Raw genomic sequence first — 13,992 nt, forward strand, 5'->3', positions numbered from 1 at the left:
GAGGCTGGCTGCAGAAGGTACTGGGTCCCATTTAAAAATGCTACCAGAAAAAAGTTCTGGTGTCTGTACCTCATTTCCATATTTACACATTGTGTGGGGTTGAATTCTTCTAAAACGTGCATAAAAGTTACACATAAATCCAATAATCAGGGGCTGAGTTGACCAACAGGCGGTTGTTTGCCAGGAGGCTAAAAGCCCACTTCAGCTCCACTTCTTTCACTGTTTCTGGTTTGAGCATTTCCAATATGGTGACCACCTGCATTTTGCCTCAAAATGCCTTCTCAGGAATCCACAGGTCTTAGAGAATTTTAGGGAGGATTTGTCATGAAGACTCAAAAATGCCAAAACAAAGCTCACCATCATCCATTCATTAGGTTTTCAGAGAAAGCACCTTTTCAAAGGTATAATTCAGAGCTGTGTCTCAAAATTAAAGATACATTACAAAGACAAACTCATTATTCCAAATCAATCTGTACTTAAGCTGTGCCTTTCGTCCACAGGACAACCAAAACTCACACAGATCCATGAAATCAAATCATCCAAAAAATAAATAAATATATATATACATATTTAAACACACTGGGAGAAAAACACTCAGACTACAGAGTGTCACTCAGGCTGAGTCACATGGCTCTGAGGTCCACGAGCAGATAGCATATCCCCATGAGGTGACATTTCAAAACATGTGTCTTTTAGCTCATGGACAAACATGCCACAACACATGTTCTTTTTAAAGCAACTCTATGAGCAAGTATACCTTTTAAAGTCTTGTAAGTAGGAGAAGCCTGTTAAAACATGCAGTGTAACTTTTATTAAGTAATAAGTTCATTCAGAAGTCTGGATCAAGCAGTTGGAGTTTTTACTATGAAGGGAGACATGCTGTCTTTGACACAGGGGAAGTTACTGTGGCTCACCTATAAATACTAATACGAGCCAATCAGGTCTTACGACTCATCTGGATCTGAACCTGAGAAGGTCAGAAGGAAAGTGAGAGAGAGAGAGAGAGAGAGAGAGAGAGAGAGAGAGAGAGAGAGAGAGAGAGAGAGAGAGAGAGAGAGAGCTCTTGCAGGATTTTATAATACATCAGAGGACTGGATACGTTTTATATCAACAGACACTGTGCACACAAAACAGGTATTTAATCAGAGAGGGGGTCACTTATTTAGAGGTGCACTTCCATAAAAACAAGGAGAAAAACGGTCCAAATCAACACAGCAGGTTTATTAGAAGAAGATAAGATCTAATGTGTTCTTGTTTTTACTGAGCTATAAACCTGCTCCACATCTGTTCTGCACCTTCTTACTCTTCCAACACATATTTCTTAAAGTCCTCCCTGAAACACAGTCTCACTGCATTCAGTGGTTTAACAAACACAATTAAACACGATGAAGTGCTTTTATGGAGAGTTCTTTGTTGTGAAAATCTCAGACTCTTACTTTAGGTCAGAGCAGAGCTGTGGTGGCACACCTTATAAAAATAAATCTCTTACTAAAAACAGTGTTTGAACATTTAGGGCCCTCTACTGGAGTTACAGGGGTATGACACCCAAGACAGGGGTTCATCATACAGTGGATTCAAAGGATACATTTGTTAGTGAGCATAAAGTAGAAATAGAGAGCATAACATCTTTTATAAATGTGTCAAAACAGACCTGTTTTACCTCAATGACAAACACAGATGACTGAAACAAACCCTCCCACTTTTCTTCAATGACGTCCCCAGTTTGTATTTCAGCCTTGTAGTTATAAACTAAGTCCTCTGAGCTAGAACACAGATAAACATGGACTTTGGAACGATCCAGGCCAAGCATGAATGCTTCTCTTATTGTACTGAGCTGTATAAACATATCAAGTGAAATGATGAATGAATAGCTAAAACACACTTGGAGTAGATCTGCTGTGAATGCATGGAGATAACTCCCGCTATGATGATAATTTCATTGGATTAAAGGAACACCTCCAAGTTATATTTTGGGAATTTCTGTCTTCATTTAGAACGGATAGGACCATGGATAGAGCAGGAAACTGGGGGAGAGAGCGGGGAGTGGCATGGAGGAAAGGGGCTGCAGGTTGGAATTGAACCAGGACCAACCACTTGAGGACTACAGCCTCTGTACATGGGGCGCATGACTTCACAGCAAGGCCAAACTGGCACCCAAGAACCTTATTTTGAAAAGAACCTGGAAAGGGATTAAATAAATATAAAAATGAAGTGACCTTAAACCTTTAGATTAAGTTTTGTCTTATTAAGTTTTCTAACTTTCTGTAATAAATACAGTTGTGCTCATAAGTTTACATACCCTGGCAGGATTTGTGATTTTTTTGGGCCATTTTTCAGAGAATATGAACGATAAGAGAAAAACTTTTTTTCACTCATGGTTAGTGGTTGGGTGAAGCAAACATTTTTATCAAACAACTGTAAAGACATCAGAAACTACCCAAGAAACCATAAATTCTGCCAGGGTATGTAAACTTATGAGCAAAACTGTACCTTCCATCCACATACTGTGTCCTTATCAAATGCAGAGTAATGAAAAGACCTTTGGTTTCTCTCTTTTTTCACCAACACAAAAAGTTTCAAATAACAGGTCATGACTCAGGGAAGTGAAACTTGTTTAGTTTATTCATTTATTTTGAAAGTATAACCATAAAAATAGATCTCATGTCATGAAATAAAGCTTCATTAGGAAGGAGCACAGCATCAACAGGATGCAGTTTGACAATTCGTTGATTTAATTGGAACAGTGATTCTGAATTTGACATTGAACTTGTAGCTGTTGCTGTTTGGGAAGCTTACATTGAATTTGACGGAAAGAAAGAAAGAAAGAAAGAAAAGGGGAGAGAAGAGATGGGAAGGAGGGGTGGGAAACATGAGAACGAAAGGGGAAGAGAGGGTGATGTTAGAATAATGGCATCGGCAGTGTGGTTGAGGTGTGGTCCTGGCTTCACATATTTTCTGCTCCAGTGTTTTAAGTAATCTTTGATTGTCTCATCACTATCACTACTCTCTCTATCTCTTATCCTCCTCTATCTCTCTTTCTAGGCACAACTCGGTCTCAGCAGATGGCTGTCTAACATGAGTCTGGTTCTGCTGGAGGTTTCTACCTGTTAAAAGGAAGTTTTTCCTTGCCACTGTTACTAGCTAAATACTGCAAGGTGTAATGCTCATGGTGTATTCAAATGGGATAAGACTGAGTCTTACCCTGTCTTGATGTTGGGTCTTTGTTAATAATTAAACACAGAGTACGGTCTAGACCTGCTTTGTTTGTAAAAGCATCTTGAGATAACATTTGTTGTGATTTGGCGCTATACAAATAAAGATTGCTTGATTGTTGATTGTAGATTATCCTTCTGATTCCTTCATCGATAAAAATGGCTTCATTTGAATCTCCCTTCCTTCCTGTGATAGTCTGCTCATTATGTGGAGAAACTGCATACATTGTGCTTCTGTTTGGTCTGTGATTATCAGTAATATATGATCTTTGGGAGGACACACAACATCTCAAAGAGGAGGTTGGCACCAGTCAGTGCAGTGTTTCCTGTCAAAGAGGAAATATACATGTAAATATGATTCTATTAGAAAAAAATAGACTGAAATAAAGAGGGAGAAGTACCTGTGGTGTCATAGGGTGGAGACACTTCCACTAAATCACATCCAACAAGGTTCAGACCACGGCAGCCCCGGATAATCTCAACTCCCTACATCCACCAAGAGGACAAAGATATTTCAGATTAACTTCATACAAGCTTGCTCCTGAGGATTAAAGTCTGTCTCACTGTGTTTACCTGGATGGGAGTAAGGCCTGCTATCTCAGGTGTGCCAGTTCCAGGGGCGAATCCCGGGTCAAGAGCATCGATGTCGAAACTGAGATAAACTGGCCCGCTGCCCATCTGAGCCCTGACCTCAGCCATCAGAGGAGCCAGAGACTTGAACCAGCACTCCTCCACTTGCACCACACGGAAACCCTGCAGAATAAACAAAGGAGGGTCTATCTCTCTCTCTTTCTTTTGTTTGAAAGAAGATAATATAAGACATTATTAGAGCCTAACAGCACCAGATGACGAGTGACGGGGTGTTATTCACTGACTAAATACTTCTTGGACCAAATACTGAGATTTTGTTCTTTTATTTATTGTCGCAGTTATTTTATATGAGCTGAAATACTAAAAATAAACAAGTTCATTGTCCTTTAAATAATAAGAGAGATTACAATTTGTGTACATTTGACTTATTTGCCTGTGGACAGTCAAATATAGATTTCTGAAGACATCATCTTGTCCTATAGCAATGCACTTACATACAGCTATTTCAAGGCGGGTATTTACAGTATGTGTAATACACAGAGGCGTAATGGTGAGTCAAAGTGGTCCCGCCTCTGATCCTCCCTCAGAGGTAGATATGGAGGGAAGAAGGTGGCGATGTGTAATGTTGGAGCCACTGTGTGTGTATGTGCATGTCTGAATGTGTGCGTATGTGGCACTTCTGCTGTGTGTTAATAGGTTGTGCCTTTTGCGATGTGTAACACACTAGGATAACAATAGTCTGCCGTTTCAGGATGCAATGTATAAATACAAAGCTGTAGTGATGACACAGTCGCAATGTGTCAGAGGCTTAAGACAGTGTTTTTATGCTTAATTGACTAAATAATTGATGAAAATGTTAAAAAATAATAATCAATCTCTAATAAAAAAGAATAAACTTAATCTCTGGACAAAATATAGTGAAGTTATGAAGCCTCACTCAGAGCTGATAATATCACAATGAGATATTTGATATCATGATGAGACAAAATGACATCATTTGACCAGAAAGGTGGCGTTCATCTAAAAGGCATCGCTCATCCACAATGGATCCAGTGACTCAGCAGGTGTACCTGAGCCCGGCTCCACTCATACGAATCAGGAGAGTAACCTGACCCGCGCAGGCCGATCTGAACCACCCTCTTACAGTCCAGCAGCCCCTCCTCCACACAGCGTCTGAAAGGAGTTCCATGGCCAATCTTCTCCCCCAGGACCACATCACTGGTGTCTGCATGAGCGTCAACGTGGATCAGACCCACTGGACCGTGCCTGAGGAAGTACAATGGAGGACAGTGAGTGAGGCAGAGAGGCACAGGGGGGAAGTGATGAAGATGTAGCTTAATGCTGAGAGTTCTACTGTTTTAGTTTATCTCAGATTCCAATGTGGTGTAAACTCTGAGATTGTGTTTCATTTTTAAGAATAGGCACGGGTCCACAAACAAGATAGAGTCATGCAAAAATCTTTATAGCGACTAGCACTGGAGATGCTTTATAAAATGCATGCAACCATCCAGATTTAGGTGTTAAATTAATGATTTGTTTGAAAGATGATCAACTGGAAAGAAAAAAATCATCACATTTGAAGCTGATAAATCATTTCAGCTGTTTTATTACCTGATAAAGTCAAAGTAATGGAGTCAATCTTATCAAATCTCAGTATTTACAGCTTTTTTTGAACACATCTGGCTTTAAAAGAAATCTGCAGATCTCTCAGCTTGCAGAATTTAAAGTGGTTGTTCTCTTTTTTTAATTAATTAAATTCACAAAAAGCATTAAATAGAAATTGATCAAACATCTGATCTAGTCTATCATGCACAGCAGCCCAAGATGAGGCATGGCTCGCTTACTTCTCAGCAACAGCTTGCAGGATGGGATATGCAATTGTGTGATCACCACCTGTAGACAACAAAAACGTCCAAGTGTGTAGTCTTTCATCATACAACTACAGTTTATAAGCATTTGCAACTGTGCAAATCTTGCTTTGTAACTATATAATCTGCCTAAAGATGAATACATTATAAAAACTGGGTGTGTTTTTTACCCATGGTCAGAGGAATACATCCAGTAGCCAGGATCTTTCTGTAGGCCTCCCTGATGCGTCTGCAGGTGTCCTTCAGGTCGTAAACATTCACATTGACGTCCCCGATATCAGCCACCATGAGGGACTCGTACGGTGCTGCTCTGGTGCCGCTGTTGTACGATCGGAGGAGGGCTGATTCCACTCTGATCTGCCGGGGACCAAACCTGCAGTGGAGGAGGGAATATCCATCCATCCATCCATTATCTATGATGCTTTTCCCATTTGGGGTCATTCAGAGCCTGGAGCCTAACCCAGCTGAGCGAAAGGCAGGCAGCTAACATTTAGAGGCAAACAACCATTTTCACACACATGCACACCTACAGGCAATTTAAAGTGACAGGAAGAAAGAGGAAGCAGGAGTACCCAAAAAGAACCGAGGCATGCACATGGGGAACATGCAAACTCCACACATACAGGCTCCTGCACAGCCTGAGATTTGAACCAGCAACCTTTGTGCTGTGAGGCTCTTCAGGATTAACCAGGCTACCTGTACAAGCTAGCTAGATAGTAAACTGGCTGGGGAATTGTTTATGGAGGCAATAAACCACGTGGGAAGTCGACTCATTAAAAGGTGGACTTTAACACAGTATCAATTTTTTTACAACCAGCAGTGTTGCCTCTTGCTAACAATTGGGAAGAGTGACAGGTTAGAGAACTTTCACTAAACGTACTTTATTACTTTTGTTCTTTATTGTTCATGCTACACACACAGTTTGATATACATACAATCATGCTCAAACATGTTATGGACATGCACTTCGGAGAGATGTCAGAGTGAAGAGGCATCAACAAGCATCACCTGAGCAGTTTGGGGTATGGTGCCTTGCTCAAGGGCACCTCAGCAGTGCCCAGGCAAAATGGACCAGCACCTCTCCAGCCACCAGTCCACTTGCCAAGCTTTGTCCATACTGGGACTTGAACCAGTGACTCTCTTGTTCCCAAGCCAAGTCCCTATGGACTGAGCTACTGCCACCCCACTATGGCCTTATTTTCAAAATAAGAGTCTACTTTAACACAAGACATAACTGTAAACAATTTGCCTGATGTGTGTTTTTCCCTGCAAGAATACAAATGTAAGATATTAAAATTGCTTACACCATAATTCATAAGTAGTTGACATCCAATAAATGTAATAATGAAATGGAAATGTTCAATAATGTGTTTAAATGTTTTAATAACCTTAAATATATTTTGCTCCTCTCACCATATTCTGTCTTTATTAATAGCTTATCTGGATTCATGCACTGACTACTGATAAAAAATAAGCATTCTAGATAATAACACTATATTTTTCCTCTTGTTGAGAAACTTATGTTTTTAATTTAAATTATTTTTTAATATCTAAATAAGGAGCAGATCCATCCATGGAGGCTGCCATCTTGCTCTGCAACATTTCTTAAGTAGCACAGAATTAACAAACTTTACACCATGCACATTTTTTTTTTATAAAGTTTACTCAAAAAGGATGGATCATACTTCTCATGCATCACATGGGCTTCTTTTCCAGGGGTTGAGCAATACCTTTATGTATTCCTGTTTCTACACACTGTACCTTTAAGACAGTTCTGGCAGGATAATAACTTGTGTTTACCATAGACTGTAAATAAAAAGGTGTTAAGTGGTTTAAAGTGTGCAAGTTTAAGTGTAATACCAATGTTATGTTGACTTTTGCTGCAGGAAACACCTCACCTGGCCCCTGGTCTGTTGGAGGTCCCAGTGTCTATGGGGACTCCTATGAACGCCGCATCGAGCCCCTCTGCTGTCTCCTGGAAGGGCAGCTTGGCCATGGTTGGGATCCCCGACACCCTCGCCACAAACTCGGCGCTCGGAGGAACATTGAAGCGCCTCCCTGAACACTTTCGGTTCAGATTTCTGCACAGACCTGGTTTTTCGCTGCACAAAGCCAAAGTTTGTCGAGTCTTTGCAGAGAAGAAGTCCACTTTAGTCCCACTGCTGAACGAAGAAGTGAGGGTGCGAGGTGCATTAAGGTTTCTCAAAACTGAAAACATGTTTGCTGATAGTCAGGAGTTCAGGAGTTCGACATGGAGCAGCTGTGAGGTGTCATGGGCCCCCTACTTCTTTAACTGATTCATAGCAAGCTCGTAAATGTCAAACTCAAATACAAGAAGAGTTTAAAAACAATCCACCAGGCTAGTGTTCAATAAATCATCCTTCCTCTTATCATCAATAAACACTTAGCAGTGTAATTTTCATTTCAAAGACCCACATTTAAAACTTCTCATTATACTCCATGTGCGTGATTTACAAAGTTCCAACTTGGTTCTGGCCGTGAAGGCAGCATGAGTCCGTATCATAGCAGGTGGGCGGGGCAGGCAATAAAAAGCCACTTAAAATAATTAAATTACATATTTTTATGATAAAATCATCAACTTTAGATAGAATCAAAAATTATGAGCAATAATAAAAGTAAAAATGTTCTTTAGGTTTAAGGTAAGACACATAAAACACATCCCTTTTTGTTCTGATGGGAATTTTGTCTCTTTTTAGTGATCAGATCATTTGGCTCAGCTCTGCATTGAGATCTGACTCTTTTGGCTGTGTTCATTACCATTTTGGATTTTATTCAATCCGTCATTTGTAGTAATGTTTTGACCTGTGATTAACATGTGTGGACGTATTTAACTTATTAAATATATTTAAATATTATTTGTATTTATGATAAAAAAGTATAATTCCCAGAATAGCTCTTCTGCTATTGTAGCACATCAATCAATCAATCAATCAATCAATCAATCAATCAATCAATCAGACTTTATTTATAAAGTGCTTTTCATACAATGACATTGTAACACAAAGTGCTGTACATAAAAACAACCTAAAATAGAATACATTAAGAAAAAGATCCCACCCCCAGCCCCGACCCCAAACCCACCCCACAATCCTAAGGTTAAGAACACAGTATGCAACATTAGTAATACAAACAATACAAATACAATTAACTAAATAAAAAATTAAAAAAAGGAGTTGGTGATCGAACTGAGGAAACGCTCTCATGATATCTTAATGAGGAAACACTGGAGGTAAAATAAGATGTTAAAACTCAACACAGGGCATTAAAATCACCAAAATGAAATATATTTCTAAGATAATTAAACACTAAAATATTAAACCATTAAAAGAAAATAAGATCCTATACTTAAAAAATTAAATAAATAAGTACATAAATAAATAAAAGTGACTAAAATTTGAACTAGATAATAAATAGATAAATAAATAAATAAAACTGTTATAAGAATGAAACTCAGTTAAAAGCGAGACTAAACAGGTAGGTCTTGAGTTTGCTTTTAAAAATGTTTATGCTCTGTGCAGCCCTCAGATCACATGATGTTTGGTAAAAAAAAAAGCATGCATAATATACCATAAAGCACCAGTCTTCTTAACCATGGGTTCCCAAACTTTTCAGGTCATGACCCCCAAAATATAGTTGCCAAAGACTCATGACCTCCACTGTCCCTGGATGTAATCAAATGTTGCTTCATTATTTATTTAGCTGGTCTGCAAAAATATAGCCTAGCTACATGCACATGTGGCTGTGTTTCCTTTTCTGTTATGAATTAACCTGCTGCTACTAATGCTTTTTAGGATCTCACAACCCCCACTGTGGGAACCCCTGCTGTAAACACATTCATTACCCTTCCCATGCATCTGATTGATTGCAGGGCATACACTTTGACACAGCACTCAGTGAGGGCGTGGCATGCTTGTGACCGAGCCGTGTGGTTACCCCCTTTATTCTGTAGTGTATTAAGGGGGTGGAAAGGAAACCAGCTCTCAAACGGGAGCTGGATCATATCGTTCACAAACAAGAGCCGGCTCTTAGAGACGAATCGTTCTTAACCTACACATCACTATTCAATAGGCCTGAAGCATTCTTGCAAACCTGCTAATGCCTGTGCACTCAAATAACCTATTGATCATGTGCTCTTTCAAAAACACAAATAACAGAATATAATGATGAATACATTTAAGATTTGGATAGATATGCATGCACTAAGGTTGTCTTATGAAAAGGCTACAAGGAGAGAGAAAGGATGATTAAATGGTATCAATTTGTGTGCACACAGACAGTCGAATACTGTCTGCACCTTAATATCATTTGCACTGCTATCTATTTTCATTGTCCATTTTTAAACTGTCGCTGCACTACCTGCACTGTGTACATAGGATGTTTTTATAGAACTGTATTTTATTATATTTTATTGTATTTTATATTTAAATTTCAGATATTTAAAAGCTGGAAGAGAGAAACAGCATCTCGTTTTTCCTGTATGTCTCGTATATACAGTGAAAATTGACAATAAAAACCTTTGAATCTTGAATCTTGAATCTACTTCATCCCCCCCCTGCTGCATGAGACAACGCCCCGGTTGTGCCCCCTCAGTAACAAAAACCTGGACCCGCCCCTGCTTCATTTGCCTCCAGACCTCTGTGCATGATGACCTTTAATGAACTACATGTGGTGTGTAGTATATTTTTCTATGTGAGTATGTACGTGAAGCTGCATTTTGCCCTGGATGTGAAACAGTTACTGCAGGCTGTGGATGGGGGAGGGATGGAGGAGGGATGGAGGAGGAGGATGAGGAAGAGGGGGGCTTGTTTTTCAATGTGCGCACTACACCTGCCGTCCTGAGGAGGCAGACTGTGACGCTCCGGCAGCAACGCCTCAGACACCGCACATCTCAGACCTGAACACTCCCCGATCAAGCTTGTCTCATTACATTGCATAATATCGACAAGCCATCATGGTAAGTGTGAATTTTAATGCGGATTTTAAGTATTTTATTCCCACTGTAACAGCCTGACCTACATCTGCAAGCGAGGACGAGGAGAAATGGGTCGTTCTTTTTATTCCAGTGCTATCGTTTTTGTCTTGCCACCCTGAAGCCTGAAGCCTGTCGTGACCATGAATGGATTCATTATTAATATAGCTCAGAACAAAGGAACAAATGTTGCAGGTTTTTATTTAGTGGCCTAATGCATGCTTTCTCTAGAAACGCCTAATCCTCCTACATTACTATTCCAAATTGGCTTAGATGGCACATTGAACACACAGGGCTCACATTTATCTGCATTGTTTTGTCCTCTTTTGTCTAATGAATGTCTGTGCCTTTATATTTATATTTATATTCATCTGAAAGCACAGCTGTTATATAAGGGCTCCATCATCCAGTGATCCATATTTAAAATTATATTTAATCTGAAAAGAAAAAAACAATTTGACTATTTTTTTAATGCATGACATAAAGAAAAAGCATTATACACCTCTTTTTAATTTTAGAATATACATTAAACAGGGTAAAATATTCCTCGTGAGTATTGGGCGTTTTAAAGAGACAGCACACTGCAACATGTCTGACCTAGATAATCCTCTCTACCTCCTGTAATCCCATGCGCAATAGGCACAGTCTTGTGTCGCAGCAGAAAATGCATGGTGACTGAATCTAAAGCAGAGCTGCTATCACAGATTATAAAGGAGACTAGCTCTGAATATGTTCATGCAAAATGAGGAGTGTTTTTTTTTTTGTAGAGGTTTGTGCAGATCTGCATCATCCTGCAGTTCATTCAAAAATTATTCCCGGAAGGGATTATTTGGGAGGGCTTGGCTGGCATCGGAGTAAGGAAGATTTCGATTCGTGGCCTCACAAATCTCTCCAATTCCTCCATGTTAATTAGCAGTAGACATGGAAAATCTCTTTTCCTATTAGCAGTTCAAGGTTCAAGGTTCAGCACCTTTAATCCAAATCTTCTTTGTCTGCCCCCCCCTACTCCCCCTCCACACACACACACACACACAGCGTGAGTGTATCTCCATCCACGTCGGTCAGGCCGGAGTCCAGATTGGCAACGCCTGCTGGGAGCTTTATTGCCTGGAACATGGGATCCAGCCGGATGGACAGATGCCCAGTGACAAGGCCATCGGAGGAGGAGATGATTCCTTCAACACCTTCTTCAGTGAGACTGGAGCTGGCAAGCACGTCCCCAGGGCTGTTTTCGTCGACCTGGAGCCCACTGTCATCGGTAAATCCTAGGAAAACTCAAATGTACTCTTGGCTTTATGAAACGAAACTCTTCAGTCATTTCTAATTCAACCTGTCTCATTAGATGAAGTGCGCACCGGGACATACCGCCAGCTTTTCCACCCCGAGCAGCTGATCACAGGCAAGGAGGATGCTGCCAATAACTACGCCCGTGGACACTACACCATCGGCAAAGAAATTATCGACCTGGTCCTCGACAGGATTCGCAAACTGGTGGGTAACTTGATGTAAAGAGGGATCTATTCTTCACGTTTCCCAAGAATCTATCAATCCTCATCATATTAAATGATATAACAATGTCTCTGTTTGACCACTGTCTCTCCCTCTCTGTCCTCAGGCTGACCAGTGCACCGGTCTTCAGGGCTTCCTGGTCTTCCACAGCTTCGGCGGTGGCACCGGCTCTGGTTTCACCTCCCTGCTGATGGAGCGTCTGTCCGTCGACTACGGCAAGAAGTCCAAGCTGGAGTTCTCCATCTACCCCGCTCCCCAGGTGTCCACCGCTGTGGTGGAGCCCTACAACTCCATCCTGACCACCCACACCACCCTGGAGCACTCTGACTGTGCCTTCATGGTGGACAATGAGGCCATTTATGATATCTGCCGTAGAAACCTCGATATCGAGCGCCCCACTTACACCAACCTGAACAGGCTGATCAGTCAGATCGTGTCCTCCATCACCGCTTCCCTTCGTTTCGACGGTGCCCTGAATGTTGATCTGACAGAGTTCCAGACCAACTTGGTGCCATACCCCCGTATCCACTTCCCTCTGGCCACCTATGCCCCTGTCATCTCTGCGGAGAAGGCTTACCATGAGCAGCTCTCAGTCGCTGAGATCACAAACGCCTGCTTCGAGCCAGCCAATCAGATGGTCAAATGCGACCCTCGCCACGGCAAGTACATGGCCTGCTGCCTTTTGTACCGTGGTGATGTGGTTCCCAAAGATGTGAATGCTGCCATCGCCACCATCAAAACCAAGCGCTCCATCCAGTTTGTGGACTGGTGCCCCACTGGTTTCAAGGTTGGCATCAACTACCAGCCTCCCACTGTGGTTCCTGGTGGTGACCTGGCCAAGGTCCAGAGGGCCGTGTGCATGCTGAGTAACACCACCGCCATCGCCGAGGCCTGGGCTCGCCTGGATCACAAGTTTGACCTGATGTACGCTAAGCGTGCCTTTGTTCACTGGTATGTAGGTGAGGGTATGGAGGAGGGAGAGTTCTCTGAGGCCAGAGAAGACATGGCAGCTCTGGAGAAAGATTATGAAGAGGTGGGAGTTGACTCCATCGAGGGTGAGGGAGAGGAGGAAGGAGAGGAGTACTAAAAAGACAAACGCACAAGAAACAAATGGTTTGGTTCATTTGTTCCTAACTACATTCCAAACAGAGATGTTTGTGTAATATTTGTTTGTGTGTGTTCAGAGTACAACCAGTAAAATGCCAATTCTGCTCTGTCCTAATAAAGAACCTCTAACATGAAGTTTAAAATGGGTTGGGTTTTCATTTTTCATTTTATCTTTGACGGTAAATGAAAGGAAATTCTGCCAGTGATTCATCCTTCAAATAATATATAATAGTAATATATAATAATAATAGAATAGAATAGTACCATTAAATATATTGTTATAAAATACATTTTAGCTATAGTTTATAAGACACCTCTTGTAAATTTCCCACTTACATATTCAAATAAATAATAATAATAATAAATAATGATACATTTTATTTAAAAAGCGCCTTAAAAGTTTCTCTAAGACACTTTACACAAAATAAATTATACAATAGATATGCAGAGGTTGTAATTAGTGTAGATAATTAAAAACATGAGTAAAAAAGGACAGAGACACAGTTTAAAATCAATTATACTTTGAAAGCCTTTCTAAATAGGTGGGTTTTGAGTCCAGATTTGAATGTGGTGAGTGAGGGAGAGAGTCTGAGGTGTTGGGGGAGAGAGCTCCAGAGGGTGGAGGCAGCAAGAGAAGGCCCTGTCCCCCCAGATTCGGTGCTAGGGTTTGGTGAGATGGGTGAGGAGGTTGGCATTGGTGGAACGGAGGTTGTGA

At 40.9% G+C, this 13,992-nt stretch overlaps 2 protein-coding genes across 2 annotated transcripts; one reads left to right on the top strand and one right to left on the bottom strand.

Annotated features, from left to right (window-relative positions):
* Positions 1–3,354: 3,354 nt before the first annotated feature.
* Positions 3,355–7,968, bottom strand: agmat (agmatine ureohydrolase (agmatinase)). Its single transcript, XM_034694940.1, has 7 exons — positions 7,570–7,968; positions 5,842–6,044; positions 5,648–5,696; positions 4,874–5,069; positions 3,786–3,965; positions 3,614–3,698; positions 3,355–3,538 (listed from the first exon to the last, which is right to left on the bottom strand). Exons 1-7 carry the CDS (start codon positions 7,887–7,889, stop codon positions 3,465–3,467), a joined length of 1,107 nt encoding a protein of 368 aa, XP_034550831.1. The 5' UTR covers positions 7,890–7,968; the 3' UTR covers positions 3,355–3,464.
* Positions 7,969–10,501: 2,533 nt separating this feature from the next.
* On the top strand, positions 10,502–13,412 carry LOC117821284 (tubulin alpha-1B chain). Its single transcript, XM_034695447.1, has 4 exons — positions 10,502–10,646; positions 11,697–11,919; positions 12,004–12,152; positions 12,277–13,412. The coding sequence occupies exons 1-4, from the start codon at positions 10,644–10,646 to the stop codon at positions 13,255–13,257; spliced, it is 1,356 nt and encodes a 451-aa protein (XP_034551338.1). The 5' UTR covers positions 10,502–10,643; the 3' UTR covers positions 13,258–13,412.
* The last annotated feature ends 580 nt before the right edge of the window (positions 13,413–13,992 follow it).

Source organism: Notolabrus celidotus, chromosome 11 (assembly GCF_009762535.1).
Source record: "Notolabrus celidotus isolate fNotCel1 chromosome 11, fNotCel1.pri, whole genome shotgun sequence".
Taxonomy (NCBI): domain Eukaryota; kingdom Metazoa; phylum Chordata; class Actinopteri; order Labriformes; family Labridae; genus Notolabrus; species Notolabrus celidotus.

Coding starts and splice junctions, on each gene's coding strand:
- agmat (XM_034694940.1), bottom strand. CDS start 7,889: ATGTTTTCAGTTTTGAGAAACCTTAATGCACCTCGCACCCTCACTTCT. Junction 6,045..7,569: donor TCCAACAGACCAGGGGCCAG/GTGAGGTGTTTC, acceptor CCTCCACTGCAG/GTTTGGTCCCCGGCAGATCA. Junction 3,539..3,613: donor TCCACCCTATGACACCACAG/GTACTTCTCCCT, acceptor CCTCTTTGACAG/GAAACACTGCACTGACTGGT.
- LOC117821284 (XM_034695447.1), top strand. Junction 11,920..12,003: donor CCTGGAGCCCACTGTCATCG/GTAAATCCTAGG, acceptor CTGTCTCATTAG/ATGAAGTGCGCACCGGGACA. Junction 12,153..12,276: donor TCGACAGGATTCGCAAACTG/GTGGGTAACTTG, acceptor CTCTGTCCTCAG/GCTGACCAGTGCACCGGTCT.